The 22,202-nt window shown below is 41.3% G+C and overlaps 1 protein-coding gene across 1 annotated transcript in view; it reads right to left on the bottom strand.

Annotated features, from left to right (window-relative positions):
• FREM1 (FRAS1 related extracellular matrix 1) overlaps positions 1-22,202 on the bottom strand; it is a 75,026-nt gene that overhangs the window by 6,201 nt on the left and 46,623 nt on the right. Inside the window, exons 25-35 of the mRNA XM_056325580.1 lie at positions 18,376-18,790; positions 16,889-17,090; positions 16,299-16,443; positions 13,955-14,084; positions 13,185-13,257; positions 10,042-10,191; positions 8,597-8,835; positions 7,857-7,904; positions 7,413-7,595; positions 7,019-7,144; positions 6,173-6,288 (exon numbers count right to left, since the gene is read on the bottom strand). Coding sequence (XP_056181555.1) covers positions 6,173-6,288; positions 7,019-7,144; positions 7,413-7,595; positions 7,857-7,904; positions 8,597-8,835; positions 10,042-10,191; positions 13,185-13,257; positions 13,955-14,084; positions 16,299-16,443; positions 16,889-17,090; positions 18,376-18,790 — 1,827 coding nt within the window. The remainder of the gene's footprint in view (positions 1-6,172; positions 6,289-7,018; positions 7,145-7,412; positions 7,596-7,856; positions 7,905-8,596; positions 8,836-10,041; positions 10,192-13,184; positions 13,258-13,954; positions 14,085-16,298; positions 16,444-16,888; positions 17,091-18,375; positions 18,791-22,202) is intronic.

Here is a 22,202-nt window from a genome sequence, read left to right as displayed (position 1 = left end):
GTGACAAAACTAAAACTTTGAATAACACAGTTAAGACCTGGGCCATGCTTCAAAACAGAACCAAGTGCATGTAATTTAGAGGTCTGGCTTAGAGTGGTAGCGTGGTTCTAAGAGGTGGTGTTGGGTTGTCTGCAATGAATGTGCATTTAGTTCAGATGGAGAGCAGTTGCAGTGTGTATTAACCAACTATTTCAGACTGAAGCCAGTGCATAAGCTCTGCTCTGTGTTTGTATTTAAAGTATGCCATCCCCAGAGGAAGACATTCGAACCCTAGCCACTGAGCAGCCTTGACACTGTGAAGTCTTCCAACTAGTACTAAGCATGCAAGCATGAGCAGGCTGCTCTTAAGCCATTTAGAGATCAGATGAGGCTAAATCTTGAAGTCTTAAGATACAAATGACGTCCTTCACATTTGCCAGGAGCCGCCAGCCATCAGTGGTTCCACTTCCTTTTTTATCCATCTTTTTGCCTGCCTTGATATCACATCTCCTTTTTACATGCCACGTCTGCTGTTGTCTTCCATTCAATACTGAGCCTCTGTTATTTCTGTTGTCCCATGTTTCTGACTGCCAGTCAATCTAACAATGATGCCAACCCCTTCAGCCTCCCAGAATATCCTGGGTGATGCTTGATAGGGCCCAGGCAAACAACACTGCTCATCAAGACGTTTTAAGTGAGTTTAAAACTTTTCTGGCAGCAGAATAAGTCAGTGGCATTGTTTTGCAAATTTTATGATTGTTGCCAGATAACAGAGGCAGAAGGTCAGTATTTCTCCAAAGGAGGTACAGACTGTCTTCTTTAAGAGCTGGGACCACAACCAGACCCCAAGAGCGGTATGCCAGACTTGAGTCCACTATGGAGACCATGAACAGATCTTGAAGTGCAAGTCCACCACCAAGCCTGCTGCCCAGTTAGAAACCCATGCCTGGAGCTCTGTAACTGCCTTGTATCTCTTTTAACACTGACCCCGTGGATGTCATAAAACACCACACAAAACAGGGAAGCAGTCAACTTTTACATCAGGAGGAATTCAAGGTAGTCCCTACTGGAGAAAATCTGGACTGTTCCTTAATCTGGGCACGCTGCGGTATGATATGGAGCAAATTCATTGTAATGCTGATGTGATTGCTCCTGCTGCAAAGACCTCCCCCATTATCCCTGCAGTCAAGCAAAGCAGCAGGGGATTTGCCCTCTGCTCTTCTTTGCATGGTGGGTCTGCCAAGGCCTGCAGGACAGCTGAGTATTAGCTCACACAGTCTGTGTAATCGTGGCTGCCCTAGACCAAGCACCGCAAAGCAACACGGGTCCCATCAAGGGCCCCCTAAGTTCAGGGGCTGCCAGAGAACAAAATGTAAGGGATCTCGCTGACATCTGTGCTCAGTTAGTTGTGCAGCAGGATGGCCTCAGAAACATTGATCATGACTTCACAAACAGCAGACCATCCCAGCACAAAGTAGTTAGCAACTGTCCGGTAACGGTCAGGATTGTGCACCTCCGTATGGTACAGGCTCCTAAAACTTCACCCCGAGAAGCTCCCAGCAAAGGCTTTGACTTGTGCTTCTCACCGTGGCAAAGTTTTGTGGACAATTTCACCTGCATGTCCCAAGGGTGACATGCTTCCGCACTTCTGGGCCCGTCTACCAGGCACCGAATCTGCAGCGAACCAAGAACTGTTACACTGACAGAAGCTCTTGGGAAGTTTTGTACTCCATCTTCTTCCTCAGACAAAAAGGTCCAGGAAAGCAGGCTCAGTTAATTCAGGGTGACTTCCCAGAGTAACTGATGCAGCAGCAGGATGCCATTCCCCTCACAGTGGCTGTGGCTGGCCACTGCCCAAACTTGGGGGCTAAGGAGAGGTTTGGCCAGAAGTCTCTGTGGTATCACTACTGCCTGAGCCAGAACTGAAATAGGGCATTTTATCTGGCTTCTGCTTAAGGAAAAACAAAGCCATGGAGCTAAGTCACTTAAGCAAGCATAGCTTACTTCTGATGTTTCAATTGTTTTAAAAAATGTGAAAACAAAAAGCATCAGTGTGTATTAGTAATGGCTGTATCGCTTATGACATACAGGGGTGGTCTGAGAAGTAACAGTTTCAGACTTCCACCTCAATCCAAGTACCAGGGAGAGACTTCAGCAGTGTTAGAGGAAAGCACTGCAATAATTATAACATTATCTAATCTTTTCTCCATAGGAGTGCTTTCTAAATACAGCCTGAGAAACACACATGACTGAAGAGAGAACGACTATTCTGTTATACCTAGCCAGGGGTTTTGATGTAATGTAGGGAAATAAGAACAGTCCTGAAGGAACATACCACTTAAGATAATATTACTAACTGTACCTCTAGGCAGAGTGCCAGACACAGGAAATAACCAGATAATGTTATGGAGTTATGTAAATCTAACACTTCCTAACTTAAATGACTCTAAAGGAGGGGTCATAAGGTCAAGAGCATCCATCATCTTAGACCAGTTGCCCAAATTAAGGAAAGGTTTAAGTAGACATTGATCTTGAAGTATTATATGCAAAACACTTATCACAAAGACTGTTGATTTTACATTTAATTATTAAATACATTTGAAGGAGGTTTGCACCATTCTGATAAATTTCACTTCAGCAAAAGCACATTTGACTAACTAGGAAAGTTTCTGTAGCACAGGAAGACATTTAATTTGAACTGCTGTAGTAAATCCACATACTATATTGATGATGAAGTGGGCAAGAGTGACTGAGAGGCTCTGCTTATCCCAGGCTTTTGTTTGACCACCTAGGGAGTAATCCTGTGCCTTGAAATAGGTGTCTAGTGTTGTTTACAACACCTTGTGGTATTCAAAACATTCAGATGAGGCTGACAGACATGATGCAGAGCTTACAGGAGCCCTGTGCCTCCAGAATGGCAGTTGCAAATCAGACGAGCTGCACTGGGCCTTTAAAATGTCTCTAGGTACCAGAATCCCTGTGCTGGAGTCACTAGCAATAATGTAAGTTAAACCAGTCACTTACAGAACTAGCACAGCATTAGGAGAGGAGGGCAGCAAGGTCCAGCCTGCTTTGCACTAGGCAACAATGAGCCATCGTGAAGGATCTAACCTATAATTTTAGAGGGGGTTCTGCCCATGATTCCCAGGGACTGAGATCACATGTACGAACACTAAACAAAATAATAGACCCTGCCTCACAAAGCTGGAAGTGAAGAATCTGAAATCTGACCATATTTAAGCTCTAACTAAATGTTGATGAAAGTATAATCTGACTGACAAAGCAAAAGAGGCAACTGTGGGTTCTGTCTATCCAGTGGAGTCCCTTCGGTGGCAGCAGTGAAACCATCTCACATGTGAGTGAGCCCTGCTGCACTGACCCTTGGGGAGGACATTTTCCTATGGGATAAACAAGAACTGGAACATAAATCACCAAAATTGCTGCTAAATCAGGCTGCTGTGGGGTCACTCAGCCGTAATATCCCCCAGATGCTTCTCTTCATGTTGCCAAGGGCCTCTTCATGCATACTAAACAAAGCCAGAGAAATGAGTTCTTAAACCACCTTTCTTTCAATGTTTTGGAGAAGGGTTAGAAATGGTGCAAGACTTTCACAGCAATTAGCTGAGATTTTTTCCACCCGTACTATCACCATGGCATACAGCAACTTCTCTCAAGAGGAGCACGTTTTTGTGTCTGTTTCTATTGCTACACATGGAAATTGAAGAAAAGGTTGATATGCCACCTGTGACAAATGGATGCAATGTATGTCAAAGCTCATTAGCAGCCCAAACAGGTTTGCATAAGCCCATGTACATACAGTAATGTCCAGACAACAGTTGCTTCCACAATAAGTTGATAGCATTGCTTTGATGGAATAGAACCATATAGTCATAGAATACCAGGTTGGAAGGTACCTCAAGGATCATCTGGTCCAACCTTTCCTGCAAAAGCAGAGTCTAGACAAGATGGCCCAGCACCCTGTCCAGCCAAATCTTAAAAGTGTCCAGTGTTGGGGAATCCACCACTTCCCTGGGGAGATCATTTCAACGGCTGATTGTTTTCACTGTGAAAAATTTTCCTCTTGTGTCCAACTGGAATCTCCCCAGGAATAATTGCTGCCCGTTACCCCTCATCTTTTCCATGTGACTCCTTGTAAAAAGGGAGTTGCCATCTTCTTTGTGGCCACCCTTTAAATACTGGAACATGGTGATAAGGGCTCCCCTAAGCCTTCTTTTCTCAAGGCTGGACAAACCCAGTTCTCTCGGCCTTTCCTCGTATGCCAGGGTTCCTAGTCCTTTGATCATGTTTTTGGCCCTTCTCTGGACCCTCACCAGCCTGTCCACATCTTTTTTTGTATAGCTTGGTCTCAAGTCCATCATCTCAGGATAACTGTTTTCTCTACAAGGTTAGGAGGTTGGTTAGTTGGAGATTGTTACTGAAACAACTTTAACAATGCTTGTGCTTTTTTTCCTGTTCTTTATAATAGAAAAAGTCTAGAAAGAAAATTATTTAAGATAATGCCATTTTTGTAATAATAAAAATCATTCTTATTTCTCAGTGAAATTGCCTGATTTACTGCAAGTCAATTCTAATCTTTTCATTTAACGTCTAATGTTTGTTTGATATATTTAAAAACTGCAGATTGACATCCATACTGATTTTATTTCCTTGTTGAAAATATCAGCTATTTAAATGCCAACTTGTGATTAATAGAATGATTAATAACTTGCCAGGGATGAGCTGGGCAAAAGCACAAAATAAAACTCATTGTTATCTTCTTGTACCACATCTAAGTGTGTGCCTGTGGTTGTACTTCTGTAATCAGTTCCAGATGGAGGTCAGCAGAACTCCATTTACTAGGATAAAGCTTCTTCAGTCTGTGGCAGTCTGACATTAATTGAATCATCACTGCCCTAGGATTCATTTGGTTTTGGATTCAGTGACGTACCTTGTTTTTTGTGTAGGTCTTTAACACTGTCATTAATTTACTGTTACACAGCTTACAGTTATTCAATTTAACATCTATATTGCACTTTACAGCTCTGGCAAGAAGTTGCTGCCTACAAATAATACAGGTCAGCAGGGGCACACTTCTAGGAAATTGAGAACACCTCCCAGCAGAGTGATATGTGCTCCCAAGGGATCAACTGAATGTTGAAGCCTTCAGAAAGAAAATATTAGAATATTCAGAACTTAGAGCTTTGTTTGGATAAGTAACAAAATAAAAACAGGTGATAGAAAACCATTTCAGGACCTGAAATTCTGAATAAACAAATTAACAATGTGAAATTTGTAGTGATCTCACAAAAGAAGGTAGCATCTACATTTTAATGAATAACTTCCATCAGCAGGGAGGTATTAGAATGAAGACTTTCCTTTTGTGTGTTACCAAGACAACATAATCTGGCATAACTGAGTGGAAGAAATCAAGGTTTGTTATGCCCGCTTGTCCATGTTTCCTGCATGTCCTTCAACCACTAAGCATAGTTGTATTAATGTAATGGAGTGTATTCTGTTTCGTTCATCTCCAGTTCTTCCCTGTTTCAAATTTAATTTCATGGAGTAATGGAAAGGCCTGTTAAAGCCCCTCCTGTTGTTCAGCTTGGTCTTCAACCCAGTGCTCACAGCTCAACACAAGGTACAGAATATGCATGCTCCCAGGGCAAACTCCATGTTACCATGGCCTGCATTTCTTCCAGTCCTAAGCTACCACTCCTAAGACCAAAACCACAAAGCAGGCCTCCAAAGAGCAAGACTGGCAGATTTTCAATTTCTCTCCTACTTTGATACAACTGTTATTATGGTGAGGCATGCAGGAGCTGGCAACATTTTGCTGTTGCTATATCAAGTGAAGGTAGAGCAAAGGAAGTGGTGGGTCAGAGAGGATGAAATACTGAGTCTTTGCTCTCTATTTCCTTTCTCCCAAACTATTCTCCCATTAGAAAAGCATCCTCACTACACGTGGACAGCTTTGGGAATTCATGTTGTGAACAGGGTAGCATCGCTACCGTTACGACACTAATAATATCTATCTGCCACTGGGTCTGAATCCCAGGTCTTGTTCTGGTTTTTTGGGGAGGTGTGCATCACAACCAAAATGGAGCTTATGTGCATAAACTCTGCCTTGACAGCAGCATTCAGCTGAGGGCAACAGCAGTCACAGCAAACACATTGGGTCTGAGAAGTCTCTTACTGTTCTCTGCAAGCACGAGCAGCAGTGTTCCAGGTGACCTTGTGATTCACCACCAGGAAGTAGCAGCTGCCCTCATGATGACTCCATCCAGAGGGACATTTCTTCAGGCTTACCTCCTAAAATAAAAGACAAAACAGACTCCTGCCCACAGTGAACTACGTCAGTGTGTTAATAATCAGGCTGAAGGCTGGAGGTGCTGCTTATGGCTTATGACCTCACCAGAATTAAATTGAACATGAATTTTGGTATGTAACAATGAAGTTATAGCATTGCTTAAAAAATATAAAGAAATAAATGCCTGCTAGAGGAGCCCACATGAGTAGGCTTTAAATGTGACACATATGAGTAGCTTTAAAGGTGGCACCAGGTTTCAGTTCCAAAAATCCTCTTACAAGATCACATTACTTTGGACACCGTTTTCTGTCTCCTGTGGTCTGTGTAGGGAATGCAGTGCAACAAAATCCAGCACAACATCTACGTGGTGGAGGGGATGTATGTTTACAGAATACCTAAGTGAGCTAATGTTACTGATTCCCACTCATTCTCACAGACTCCATTCACTGACTGTCTTATGCCCACACCCCCACAGGTACCAAGACATCAGTGCTCACGTGGTTTGTCCAGGAGTGCCTGTGGGTGGCAGAGAGGAAAGGCAGCCCCAGCAATCAAGCCTTCATCGTGTTCCTAGGAATCTTTTTTTCTGGTGACAGCAAACCTGCCTCTGGAAAATTCTTTTATTCCCTGGACAAGTCAGTAGTTGTGACAGGAAGGTCCTTTGCTTGAGATTCTCGCTCATTCTAGACCTCATGCTCTGATTTAGATGCATACTTATGGTGACATTTTTACCTTGCCTTGGGAATTCCAGAATTTCCATATTATCCCATCACACTGAAATAACTTTTGAGTGCTTTCTTCATAATGCAAGAGCCCCTTTAAATCTGGTGTACAGGCCTTTGGAAAAACATAAAAGTCCTGGAAAGTGAAATGTCATTTAAACATTTGAAGGAAAATAATTACACAAAACAAAGCAGCTACATGAAACTTTAAATAGGCCTTATATTAAAACTTTATGCCATGAAAACTCTTTAAGGGCTGTTGTTAATTTATCTGTGTATTGGTTACACTCAGCTTTGGAGTAGGAAGGGTTAGGCTTTAGATCTCAGAGGTGTTAAATCATTTTGGAAAACAGCATGACTGAAAACAGATGGTGAAAACGCCTATGAGACAAAAGGTTTCATACCTGATGTCTTGAGTTTGGTTCAGATGCCGGTTCTACCTTATCAGCTTGTGGGACTTCCGTCTTCCTAGAGGAGACGACATTTATCTGTGGCTGTGCTTGGTTAATTACTGACACTTGAGCTTTCTTGTTTGCTTTAGCTGATGAGGTGTCATCCTCTATTTTGAGTGATATCATACTGTGATACTTTGTTTTATAGCGTTAGACACACAAGGACAACAGGAGAGGGAAAAGAGAGGGTTAGCACATACAAGCAACTCTTAAATAAACTCAAGAAAATAAAAAAAATACAAAGTGTTGCAAATCAAGGGAAAGTGACACCAAAGAAAGATACTTAGAAAAATGAAATATTGATCATAATGAATTATTAAGAGTGATAAAGCCTGGAAAGAACAGAATCAGAAAGAAATCATACAAATGTCTGAGCATTACTCATAATACTCTTACTTGGAAAACCACATCAGTTCCATTTCTGAATACAGATGAAGGATGAACCTGAAAAAGGTAGAATAGCAGAATAAGGTGGGCATATTCATGAATTATAGAAACAAAAACACTTTATGCAAGATTTACTATGAGATCTAGATTACAAAACTTGTAGAACATATCTTGGGTTTAGTTCTTTCAGAATGGAAAATGATCACCTCTGAAAACAACCATTAAAATTCACATTACAAGTGTGTTTATAAACAGATTCCATTAATTTTTAAGATCACAGTAGCAGACTGTTACTAAACCACCTAGCTAAACCAGTATAGCTTAAGCAGGAAAATCAATGGGCAAATTTTAAGTAACTGTTCCATGTTTAAGCTAACGGTATTTTCAGCTTTAAAACTTCGGCACCAGATGCACAGATTGTATATATTTGCCTGGCTCCAGTGACTTCTTTCTTCCAGCTGACCCATAATTTAGACAAGATTAGAAGCTGCATAATTGCTGAAGTTGCTTGATGCATGTTTCCTCCCCCAGCTCTACTTTTCTTCCTCTCCTGCACATATGGATCTTCAGAATCTGGACTTTATTTTTTTTTTCCTTGCAATATTTTTAAATAGTTCTCAAACCTGACTCAAAGCAAACTCAGGTAATTTATGGTTATTGCATGATCAAGTAGAATCACTACAGAAATATGATAACTAAATAAAGATATCACATCCCAATAAATTCACTGCACCACAGAAGCGTCTTACTATTCTGCCATTTCCAGTAACTCTCAGCCTGGTCCTGGACCAATTCGCCAAGCTGTGTCCCTGCCACAGGTCCCCTCCATGCTCTTTCATCCCTTTGGAGGGAGACGGTGGGATCCCTTCCAAGGGAGCATTGCCAGGCCTGGAAGGTGATGAGGAGCCTGAGGAAAGTGGAAACAGCATGCCTCTCCTCCAGAAGTCGTGCTTGCTTTGGCCAGAAGAATGGGAATAGCTGCACTGACCTGAAAGCATAAAAAATGGCAGATGGTCAGTTCTAACTGCATGAGCAGAAAACTGGTCACGCTGACATGGGCATATAAACAGCTTGTCATTAAGTTGGATGATTCTTTCACTTGATGTGGTTGATTTGCTGTTCGTTCAGTCATTCTCATTTGTGGGGTTTGCTGTGACTATGACTGCAGCTACTACCTGTACATCTTATGTTTTTATACATAAGTTTTTCATATGCACCTGTCTACCCACAGATCAGAATTTCAGCAAAAATGTCTGCCAAAAATACCTGTTTTCATGTATAGACTGGGGTTTGGAGTGCTGGTTTTGGTCATGGATAGACAGGTATCTTTAACTAACATTGGCAATACTTCCATCACGCCCAGACAATTTTCTCTTCAGAAATCCAGGACACTATTGTTTCTACAAACACTTTATGTCAATTTACTGCTGATTTACATATTGAATGTTAAAGGGAAAACAGATGTGCAATTTTAAAAGGATTTTTTTGTAAAATGAAGCCTAATTCATATAATTTAAATACAAGTATTTAAAATATTGTTTCATTAAGCACCAGAAGTAAAAAAAACCCCACTCTTCTGCTTTCAGAGGACACAGCTGGTTTGCTAGTTATTTCTGTTTTTCTACAGTTGCTTCTTTTTTGGTGTGATTTTAGGCACACCCCATCTGATCACTGAAAAACACAATAATAATGCAGACGTAAAAGCCTCAACACTGTAATGATCACTGCTGCCTGCTGTAATGCTGTGGACTCTGTCAAGCATTAGAAGATGTATTGCTAAGAGCTGGATTTAGTTGTTAGGTTTCTATCTTGAGCGGAAAATAAATCTTTTTCAGTGATGTATAACAACTGTTAAACAATAACTGGGGAAAAAATGCTAATGGACCTAAACCCATTTTTTTTCCTACTTTAATAAACAAGAACTGAACTAGTGCTGTTATGAAAAGTGGTTTATTTCCTTGAAACCTTCTTATTTTGTACTTGTTGCTTTCTCCATGCTGTGTTTCCTAAGAGGATGCATATGGTTGTGTGAGAGAATAAAGGGTCTGCAACAGACAAGCCCGTTTTCTCTGAAGAGAAATTAAGCATTTTGATCTGAAGATGAGTGTTAGGAACAACTTGTGGTTGAAAATAAGTAGCTACTCAGCCAAGATTGTCCCACCTTCTTAATGATGCAGATCAAAAGAGAAAATACCTCCTTTTGAGTCCAAAATTTTCACTACAGTTTTTGTCCGGGTGCCAAGAATAGCATTCACAGGGGAGTTCAGAATTACTTCAAAGACTTCATCATCTTCCTCTAATCCGTCATAGGTAATTGCTATATTCCATGTCTTGGTTGACATTCCTAACAGAAATAAACATTTTAATTACTCTTTAAGTGCTATTTCAATCAATCAGGGTGTCAAAGAAATATATTAATTAACATGTCTGCCACTAGAATGGAGTAGCTGGTGTATGCTATTGTACTCCTACCAACTGACTAGACTCCTGCTGTTCTCCCAAATAACATCATGTTTGAATCTGTTCCTAGGCAGTGATTCAGTTCAAGTGCACACACTGTAACAAAAAGCTGCTGTAGATGTGCAAGATGACACTACAAAATACATGGATTTAGGACTTCCATTGCAATTTTCAAGAGAAAATGTATCATACGCTTTTTATCTTGAAAACTTAATTTTAGAGATGGACCAGTTACTTAAAATACCTGCAAATGGATCAAAGACTATGTTAGATTGAAGTACAATCTTTTAGGCAAATTTTATACTTGATTACAAAATTTTTTACTTGGTTGCTTGTCTTTACTGGATAAGTTCAGGCTTGCATTATGGGAATGAGAAACGATCATTCCAGGATAAAGGACTGGGCTCATTATTACCTGAAAGACTATAAAATTTGTTCAGGAAAAGTCAGAGGCAGCAGGGCAGAAGCAGATCTCAACATACACATTGCTGTCAACAAAACATCTTGGGAGCTGTTTCTGCATCATGAAGTCGGTGTAAATATCCAAAATAAGTATTAAAGGGACATGTGCAACAACGTCAGAAAAAATCTCTACATCCTTATGACACTGCATTTTCTCCATTTTCTTTGCTCTATTTTCTATTTTCTTGCTCCTTTCCAGTACGAATCCTCTAGCTAAGAGAAGCTGTCAGTACAAACAGACCCAAAACTTGAATAGGGTCATCTTCTGCTCCTTTCCATTATAATTTTTGGATTGCAGCCTAAGGTACTAATCAGTCCAGTCAATTAGCATAGCTGAGGTTTGTTTTTAAAACAGACCTATCAGCCTTACTAAATAATTAATAAATACTTCTAATTAATAAATACCAAATGTCTTGAATTAAAAACTAAGAAGCTGGTGCCTTGAATGTAATAGTTCAGGGGGTCCTTCTCTAAGACTAAGCCTAACCAAAGGCCTTTTGAAGAGAGCCACCCAAAAAAGACTGTGTGAAGGAGCTCAGCTGGCTTAACTGAGAAGCTGCCCAGAAAAGGGGAACAGTGTGCATGTCTCCTATCTACGTTCACAGTTAATTTGCCTGTGACTTTACACCACATTCAGAAAGACAACAACAGCAACTCCAAACTGTCCCATGCTTGAAAAATCTCCATGGACCAGCAGAAAAGGAAAATTATATCAAAGGTCCTTGCACTAAAAATGTCTTTACAGTGATCTTCAGCTATTTCACTCCAGAGGCTGATAAGCTTGACTGTATGGTACATTAGAGGAAAGAGAGCTGGAATCCTGGGTCAGCACAGTATGAAGGGCTTTTTACACTGATCCCTCAGATCTTCCATCTTCTAATTTCAAACTAAAAACCCCACCGCTATTGCTAGTTAAAGGGTCTCAGAGAGTGGATCATTGGTTTCAGATGTTTCATAAACATGTGTTCTGAAATGTATGTTCCAGAAACACTGGAAATTAAGGTGAATTTCCACCTTTCTGCCCAGGTGGGTTTTTTTACTGCTGTCTGCTGGATGTCCTCCTTCACCCACCTCTGAAAATTAACCAGCAGTTGCTGATTCCACACCTTCACACAAAATTTGCCTTTCTCAAGGTGGACTGTAGTGGCAAATTTCCCAAATAATCAGATTTGTAACTCTGAACTTAAAGCTACAATTTTTCCTATGGGACAGCCAAGCAAAGCTGATGTATATATGAATCCATCCATAGGATGCAGTGTTACAAAATCTCTGTGGCATACAATGCCTTTTTTTCAAAGTAAAAAGCTTAAGTCCTAAAGTAAAAATCTCCAGGCTTTGGCTGGAACTGACGTTGTATTCCCCATATCTGTTTTTCAAACACATTTTTACCATCAAATACATACTATTTATTTCAGCCACTCACAGATAATGTATTTTGTATCCTCTGTAGTCACCGTGACTTTCTGCCATTGAAACCTTACTGGTGACAGTCTTGGGATAACCTCTGCCCGTGTTGCAGGTGACATCCTGGGAGGCCTGTGTGGACCTCCATTTTCTAAACTCAAATATGTTCTGGCCTATGCCAACAGGATGTGTTCCAAAAAAACTTGGTCTTGCATATTCAAAGGAAGTGATTATGATAGCAAATGGGTTTTCATTCCCAGATGAAATTCCCCTTTTATCTGAGTAAAAGCAAGTTTTTCAGGTGAAGCTGAATTTCTGAATGGTAAATTGTGAAACTCTGACCTGGACTGAAACTCTCTAAACCCAGGTAGAAAACCAAAGCATAACAATAATAAATTGTGCAGAACAGAGGAAGCTTACTTTCAGCATCTTCACATTTGTATTCATTTTTACTATTGATTCTCCTCCAGCAAAAAAAGTCAAGCTACTTTTGATAATACAGTTACCATTTCTTGCTATTTACAGCCTCAGCCAAGGTCAGGCTGCTGTTATGGTTACAGTGCAAACGGAGATGAGGTTTGACAATTTTCAGGTTCTTTTGCACCCTTCTTGTCTCGGATATCTTGCATAACTTAAGCTGTACTCAGTTATGCCTAAATTTGACCACCATCCTGGGCTTTAAATATTATGCCTGAGATCTTTAAATCATCTCACAGCTCAGGATGAGTCCTCCTCAGCCTAGGTGCAGGGAGATTAGGAGAAATCATTTCAGCACCTCTGATATTTTAACTGATGTAAAGGGACCGTATTCCATCTCATCCATTAGTATCTCAAGGATATTAATTCACAAAGGAAGTCCACTGTGCTTCTAGAAAATAAGCCCAAATGTCTTTAATCCTATTCAGCTCCTATAGCTACAGATACGTAATAGGTTTCACTCTCCAAAATGAAAGTTTAAACTTTCAAAATCGGTGAGTTAATTTTAAAATTATTCGGTGTGCTGGTTCATACCTGGATCAAACTGAACAAGCTTGGAGGGATTCACTGTAAAGTCTTTTCCCACCACAGCAGATACTCCATTGACCTGAGAAGAAATCAAACAGTAAATGCCAAGCTGTGACCTGTTTCATCAAACCACTGCATTCTGCTGTGTGCTAAAGCTACTGTGTGCCTCTCCATGGAGCTTCAAAAAAGACATGCCAACCCTTACAAGGAAGGCTAAAATTTGTGAAGGCAAATTGTACAAAACCTGTTTTAAAAAATTAGAACGATACATTTTTATGTAAGACAGAGGCCATTACTGAAGATATAGAGGGTTCCTTTTGGCTTTTTTCTGGGTTGATGTCAGTGCAGAGAGAAATGAGGGAAGCTGCCATGACTGTGGAGTTGAAGCTTCCATAGCTCCTGGGCTTTTCCAGCCTGAGTAGGGAGAGAAGTCTCAAGGCCCCAGGTTGCCAAAAGCCTGGATTTCAAAGTGGCAAATTCTGGAAACTCACTTCTGAGCATAGCACCAGAGGAAACTGCCTGCTCTGTCACAGAAGGTCATCAAAACTGAAATACTACTCCAAAATATTCCAGGTTTGGTTCATCAGCATTTCTACTTAAAACTCTGAAAGTCTTGCCAGCAATTTTTCAACCATCTGTACTAGCAAGGACAGTGTCCTGGCGAGTCTGGTTTGAATTGTATGGCCTTTTTGCTGATTACTGAAATGCCTTTAAAGTCTGAGGCAGAAATTAATGGGCTCCAAGTTTCCAGTTAGGAGCTTGGCTTTTAGCTTTACCTCCACAGCTATAAAGGCAGACTCTGCAGAATGTCCCGCTCTGGTGATTTTCAGAGACACCACTCCCACACTCTCACACACTTCATATTCAGTCTGTTGCATTTCAATCCGAGACCATCGCAGCTCCAGCCTGTGTGGGGGAGAGGAAGGAAAGCCCGTGTGAAGCAAAGCCACTTCCCCTGCTACCCCCAGCCCATGCTGTTCCGAGGTTCAGTGAGGAGCTATCTTTCCCCTGCCTGCTGATTTAGCCAATACACATACCAAGTCTGTGTTTCCAGATCAACACTTTGGTGTGATTTGGCTGATTAGGAAGAGGGGGAGGTGGTTAATAAATCTTCCAGTCAAGCCCTGGTCTAACCCAAACCAAGCCTGAACCTTGTTGCAGAACCAGAGGGGGTCTGCAGCAACTTTGAGATTTGAGATGAGCAGGATTTGTCCATAACACCAAACAGGCCGAGACAAGCTATCACTGTTTCTTCCTTGTTCTCTTTAATGCTACAGTTTTATTTTAACTTTCACTCCCCAGTATTTTTCTGCAATATCCTCCTTTTCTCCCACCTTCTTTCATCTGCCCTCTAACCCTCCTCCTACAGTGCGTGGGACACACTCAGGACTTCTCTGTCTCTGTGCGAGTGCCCTCCCCATTCCCCTTACTTTAATACTCTGTATTTCACTCTTCAGCCATAGAAGTGGCTGAGTGTCTCGTACACTGGATTTTAGAATCGTTTATAAGGGGTGTGAATGAACCTTGGAGGACTGCACAGAGTAGCCAATAAAGATCTCACCCTTTTAAAAGCTGTGATAAAAATTAGTGAAAGTCAGAGAGGAATGAAAGAGAGCAGAAAGAAGGAAAATGAGCTGTGCTGCCTACAAAACAATGTGAATGCTTCTAAAACAAACTTGTAAACCTATCAGGGCTGACTAGCTCTAACACCAGTGGAAGTTTCTTCCTGTCCTCCTATATCATGTAACAATGACTTTGTGGGCAACCCATTTAGATTTGCTTTATTTTTGCTTAAGAGGATGCATGTGCCAGATGTAGTCCAGCAGCATTCAGGTAAAAGCTGGGATTCAATTTTAATAATATCAACATGCAAATCAGACTCGTACTTTGAACCAGTGACCATTAGGTGATACACTGTTTTTTAAAAAAATAATGTCTCACAGGCTGTTAAATGCAATATTAAAAGAATTATTTTTTCCTTAAAAGCCAAGTCCCACTTCATTCTGAGGTTCAGTGCGAGTAACAGACAATTTCTACTCCCTAGAAACTCCCATTTTCCATAGAAAAAGTGCCTTCTCTTTGTTCTCTTCATACAGCTATGTTACACATTGCTATTTATATACAAGAAGCCACACTTCCCCACGAGGAGTGGTGGCTTTATAATGGTGCTTTTAATATCTGTGCATCTGTGAGCTGGCCCAGTGCAGCTGGGAATTGCTCAGGCTGGCTGTATTCAGGTGTGTTTGTGTATGGGGACATCTTTTGGCACAGCGCATAACTGCTGAAACGCTGTCTCCAGCTCTGCTGTGTCCCCATCCCCTCTCCCCTCTGCAGGGACGCCCTCCCTCGCCATCAGTCCCGGTTTGTGAGTAGCCAGTTTAGCACAGGAAAATAGCCTAAATAGCCTTAGTTATTTTTCTCAGTTGCTTCTGATTGAATAAATTGGTTGAACATTCAGTCTTATTTTCAGATACAAAGAAAAACATTGCCCTTGCTATAGAGCTGCTCCCACTTTTGGCCTTTATTGTTAAAGCAGTTTGAAGGATACGCCAGCCTCTAATTTTTGTGTGTGAGGCTTATCATATTTCACAAGGAAATTTTGATAATATGCCTAATACAAATTTTGGATGACAGAGAAGATGCTGTGTGCCCTCCAGCTTCTTTCAGTGCTCTTTCCTGGAAGTATGGCTCTCATAGCTTTTACTCCTTGAGAGTATCTCTTCCATCGTGATCTCAAGCTTGTGAAAAAAGTGTTGCTGTCAGTACACGGCACGAATGACCTCCAGGTGCAGAACTATGTACATGAAGCAAGTCCTGTCCCTCAGCACTCAGCTATCTCAGATCTCAAAATGTCCAGCTGCCATTTAGAGTGAACTCCATTATACTGTCCTGCAAGACTCCCAAGGCCCTTGAGAACTGAGCCTCAGCCTAACCTGGAGCTAGCCCTTTGTATTTCACCTCCGTGAGCGGAAGAAACCTTCTCTACACTTCAACAAAGGAAAAGGCAGTTTGAGTCATAGCTATATTTGCGTATACACAGCTTCAAGCCTGGCACATGTTCCTTCGCCCAGGGGGTGGGGGGAGTGGTGCACCCAGTGCACCACCCAGGGTCGGAACTACCTCTGGGGCACCGCGGAGTTTCCACTGGCATCTGTGACTTGAAACTCCAAGCTGTCTGAATTCACTTCCTGTGATGTATTGATGACATAAAGTATGATTTTGCTGTTTAAATCCTTTTGGCTAAACCTTTCCTGAATAAGACCACCTGAGGAAGAAAAGAAACATTCAGGTCAATTAAAAGCCTGTTAATAAAAGCCATGTAGCTCAAACAGTCTGTTTTCAACTTTTCTTTTTGTTGAACACTTAGAAAATTTGAACTTTCAGAAACCTGATTTTATAGCTAAACAGCTACGTCCCAGCTCGTTATAAGCCCCAGCTGATTTCTCCCCATGTGATTTGTTCATCAAAAGGCTAAGTTCAATATTAATCTATATTTTCTTGACACAAACAAAAAATAGTTTCTCAACAGAAGCTCTTGACTATAATCTCAAACTCTTTGAGGATTCATGATGAATTTGAAACTCAGATTTCATTTCAAAAGCTTTCTTGCTACATTAAAACCTTGCCCAGTTTGCTAAGAAATTTTGATTTCCTTTATCAAGCAAACGTTAACGTATGTCCCAAAATACAGAGATTATAGAAGACAGCACCTGTTGTTACATTTTCCAGGTAGCCATAATAAGGACCTTGTAAAATCTTAAAAATTATTTTGTCATCTTCTGTATTGGGGTCAGATGCCTTCAGGGACCTGGCAGTAATATAGATCCCGTAATTGCCATTCTTCAGCATTTCCACATCAGAAAAGCAATGGAGATGAATAATTTTTGGTGCCATTTTGTCCAAATGATCCACCTAAATGAAAGTTAGACAAATGTATATTCATTTTACAGCATCAAATTATTCTCTGTCTTATTTTTGCTAAAAGCACAGCAGCCTGCTCAGGGTAGCAATAGCTACTTTCACTCACAGCCTGCTCCAGAAGAAGTCTGATCTCCAGCTACCTACTCTTCCCATGCAAGGTTTCCAAGCCCAGATTGCCCAGTCACTTGCTGCATGCGGTGGGATAAAGCATGTGCTGGGGAGAGCAACACAAATTCTGTGTACTTCTGCCGTGATGTCCCACACTCCCCGTAGTCCTCCTTTTTGATGTAAATTTCTTCATAGCAAATGAAAACTCCAGCAAAGGTTTCTTACCTCTGTTTTACAATAACAATCATGGACACCCAAGGATTATCATAAATACAATCATAGACCTGGCCAATATGTCTCCACAAATCTGTGGTACTTTTCACAACTTTGATGAATATTCTAGCACTCCACAATATTTGGTGCTGTTTCTGTGTCTTGTCTTCTGCTAAAATGGCACTCCTCGCTCATCATATAACTTCAGACTTTGTCATCAGAAGTTAGGAGCCTCTTCATTAGTATCAGTGTTTTGAAACATACAGAATTTTGACATATAGTGCAACCAGGCCTGCTTTATATACTGAAACATGCCAGATAAATACGTACAAGAAGTCATAGCAAAGACACCTGAGCCTATGTCACAGTGGGAAGAACTTGAAAATGAGGGAAACGGGAAGTGAACCGAAACATCCTAGTAAAGGAAGTAAAAATCAGAGCAGGCATCTTAGAAAGACTCCCAGAAGGAAGACAGACTGTCCTGTTGTGGGAGCAAGGTGGCTGTAATTCAAGATTCCCATGGCTTAAAGATCTACAGTCACCCTAGTATCCCTCTAATGCAAATCAGTGGGTCAGGTACCAAGTGGGAAAGCAGAGCAGGAGGAATTTCATTCCTCTTCATAGCTGGGCTCAACTTTAGGGTTGAGATTTCTGTGTAAAATAGTTTAGCAGGTATATACTTGCTTATATTTATATAAACAGGATGTCTTTCTTCTCTTAAATACCATCTATCTCTTTGCACTCTATAAAATTCTCTGAGTAATGCATTGTGGCAAGTACTTAATTCTCCAGGTTAATTATTCATGGAACACAGAAAGCAAACATTTTAGCTGATAAATGCCTCAGTTAAACTACAGACTGCATCAAGTTCTTATCAAATTTACTACATTTCCCACCTTATATCTGCATATATGTGCTATATATCTCTTTTAAGTAGGCCTGTGTTCATACTCACCTGAATGGTGAATGCCACTGGCTCACTCTGCACCCTCCCATTCACGATGAAGCCTTGATTAGTTTTATCTGTTGCAACAAACGTAAATCTGTCAATCTGAGATTGCCCACCTCGGTGCCTGTATGCAACATCCCCGTTGTCCACATCTTGCTGGGTGAAGTTGTACTCCAGTAGCACAGCCCCTCGATAATAGAGATGACCATACTGGGGGAGCTGAGCCAAAAGGAAGGTAAGGTTTTCTTTGGCAGTGTCTGGGTCTGAAAGCTGCAGGACATCGGGAGAAAGGAGTGCCACAGTGCCTTCCACTAATCTTAACCCCATGTTCCTAGACAGTGTGGGCAAAGCTTGGTCGGCTGCCTCCAAGGAGATCATGAATGTCCCATGCTTAGTCCTCAGTCCGTTGCTGATGACGAATCTAGCAAAGAGAGGCAAGGTAGTCTTCAGCATGTGTTCTTGATTCACCATGTACTGAAATGAAATGATAATACACACCTTTACTACAGGACTTGCCTGTGTTGATACTGCAAAAGTAGTAGAGCTGGTCCGAGCTTAGACCCAGACTGTGGGTAAGGTGGATGAAAAACATGAAAGCTGATGGCCAGGTATATGGCAAGAGTTGTAGTGCTTCTGCAGGAATCTGGGTAGGTGCCAGAGGAATGGCTTTGAGGATGTATCCATCAGTCTCAGCAGTAATAACAGAGCTGATCTAACCTTTTAGCTCAGATACAGATGGAGATCTAAAATGGTGGGCTGGCTGGGGGCATTACTGCACCCTCTGGCATGCATACATACATACATAAATACATTATCTTCACTTGGTTACGTGGCAGTGGCAACTGCCAGTGAAAATGCTGGCCTTGCCCATAACTTACAGAAAGAGATGTGTGAAGTGCATGATCTTCCTGGACAATACTTTTTTTTCTGTTCACTGTTACAAGCCTTTTGTAGCCAATAGCCCCAAAACTGAAGAAACAAGCTGGAAAAAGATCCATCCTCATTTCACTTTACATGTTTTTTAGGCACTAACTGTGTCTGTAAATTTCTGTGTACTCAGGGGAACTGGCTCATGTTTCTCAAGTAAAGTTTCACTGAAATACTAAGATTCTGTGGGAGATATTGGGCAGAACTATACAAGTTGCTAGGGTAATTTCTGAAATGTAGATGTATGTACCCTGTATTTATCAAAAGCTCAGACCTGCAAAGTTCTTATTCCATGCTGGGAATTCGTATATACTAGCAGCATAGTTTCTTATATTCCTCTCTCAGACAGTAACGTTTCTTTAAATATACTCATGATAAATATAATCATGATTTGATTATGCTCTATAGTTAATTTTCCTTTCCTAAACAAGAGAAAGAAAAGGGTGCCCATGGCTGAAGAGAAAATCTGTTGGAAGCTGTGCTGGTTGTGGCTGGGGTAGAGTTAATTTTCTTCACAGTAGCTAGTATGAGGCTATGCTTTGGATTTGTGCTGAAAACAGCGCTGACAATGCAGAGATGTTACCACTGTCACCGAGCAGGGCTTACCCAGTGCCCAGGCCTTTACCCCACCCCACCAGTGAGGAGGCTGGGGGGCACAAGGAGCTGGGAGGGGACACAGCCAGGACAGCTGGCCCCCACTGACCAGAGGGACATTCCATACTGTACTGTGCCGTGCTCAGCATATAAATCTGGGGGAAGAAGAAGGAAGGGGGAGATGTTCAGAGTTACAGTGTTTGTCTTCCCAAGTAACCATTACGCGTGATGGAGCCCGGCTTTCCTGGCATGGCTGAGCACCTGCCTGCCCATGGGGAGTGTGAATGAATTCCTCGTTTTGCTTTGCCAGTATGCACAGCTTTTACTTTACATATTAAACTGTCTTTATCTCAGCCCATGAGTTTTCTTACTTGTATTCTTCTGATTCTCTCCCCATCCCACTGGGGAGGAGTAAGCAAGTGAAGGAGTGGTGCTTAGCTGCTGGCTAGGGTTAAACCATAACAGAACCTTGCCAGCTGAGTATGGGCCTTTGCCATACGAGTGACAGTATGGTCTGCAGAAATTTATTATCAGATAGAGAAAACCAATCTTTTAGTCTTCAAAATTCATTCTACTTTCATTGTCAAGATTATTACTTCAGTATTTTTTCTGAAAGCTCTTACATTGCACGTTATGCCTGTAACAAAGACTTTTGAGAGTATATCAAAGTAAAAATTCCTTTGAAAACGTCTCTTGAGCCTTTATGTCCCATCACCATACAGTACTCAAGAGTTACCTCTCTTTCTAAGGAAGTTTCTGTGGTTATGCTGCATAGTACATTCAAAAGCATCTTCAAGGGTGGTTTCCACCCAGGTTTGTTCTGCCTGAGTCAGAACAGGGTCTGCTTTGCAAAGAAATTTGCTTGTGGTAGACTGTTCACATTCCCTGACTTTCCTTTTTCCCCCACCCTCCAAATCCCAGCACTTTAGATGTACATACAGTTACAGTTATTTAGTTGATTTTGTATGGAACAGTATCATGGGTCAGTTGTTTCAGACAATATGAGGGCCAGCCTAGCTGGCTGCTTTCCATCTAGCATGCTGCTGCCACGCATAAGTGAAATGGGACTGGTTGACATTTAGATTTCCTGTCTCCTTTCACTCTCTTGACTGCAGACCTCAAAGAAGTATTTAAATAATTACAGTGTCAGGACCTGGCATACCGTTGTGTGCCTGGAATATGAGTGACCTTCAGTAGGTCATGGAGTAGTTTACTGTGTCACACAGACTGCCCATCCAAAGCTCCTCACTGCCTTCACCAGTGCTGGATGATTAGGGCTTGATCAACTTGTAAACTGGCAGTATGCCATGAAACAGATGGGAATGAGTGTAGGCAAACCAGGGACTATATAGCTGTTAAAAATATGTTTACTGAGGATGGTATTCCCAGCTGGGAACCTAGAGACATCTGTCTGCACTGACCTAATGCTATTGTACCAATGGTAAAAGAGTTGTGCTATTAGTAATCTAGCTGAAATCAAATACAGAACTAGGATAATGATGATCAATACTATGCTAAGGAAAAAAAGGGCAAAAGATGTTCAGGCAAGACCTTAACCATCTCAAAATGTGTGGAGGATTGCAGTGGAAGTGAGTTTCCTCTGGTTCTTTCGATGGCTGTAAAATCATTTGGATGATGTCTCAAACAATATTTAAGTGAAAGTATTAGATAATTCAGTTCATTAAACTGAAGATTCATTCAGTCTTTACAGAATACCAGATAGGAGCAAACCTCGTGGTTATTTACATCAGACTGAAATTTACAATGCAAATGTGGTATGCCACTTGATTTCACAGGTGATGAAGCTGCCTGTGTCCAACATGTCCTTTTTTCTGCACCTTGGGAGATTTTGGTTGTTTGTTTCTGGTTTATGGCTGCTTCATCTTTTCCTCAGAAATGGAGAACAGCCAGTATTCTCCTCACTCTGATGAAATTTAGGGGACAACTCTCAGGCACAGTTAGGAGGACATGTTGCATGGTTTGATTTCACCATTACCAACATTTCATGCTTTCTGCAGTTTGATGGCAACAGAGTTGGCTGTAGGACCTACCATCTGTCATGGCATTTAAAAGATAAAAATGGAATCATAAATAGTGCCAGCTCATTACAAAATCGAGCCAGCGTGTCAAAATGGAGGACATTAGCATGTTCTTTTAGTATCCTGCTGCCAGCATCTGATGTCAGGTTGCTAATCACTTGAAGTCATCTGTCCAAATAAGCACTGCCAAATCTTTCTTCCAGGCCAGCAGCACCAAACAATACAGGCAAATTTATGTCTGAAGGAAGTACTTCAGTGGAAAGTAAAAATCTG

Source organism: Falco biarmicus, chromosome Z (genome assembly GCF_023638135.1).
Source record: "Falco biarmicus isolate bFalBia1 chromosome Z, bFalBia1.pri, whole genome shotgun sequence".
Taxonomy (NCBI): Eukaryota; Metazoa; Chordata; class Aves; order Falconiformes; family Falconidae; genus Falco; species Falco biarmicus.
The sequence above is the reverse complement of the archived record's forward strand: the minus strand, read 5'-3'. Positions and strand labels throughout refer to the sequence as shown.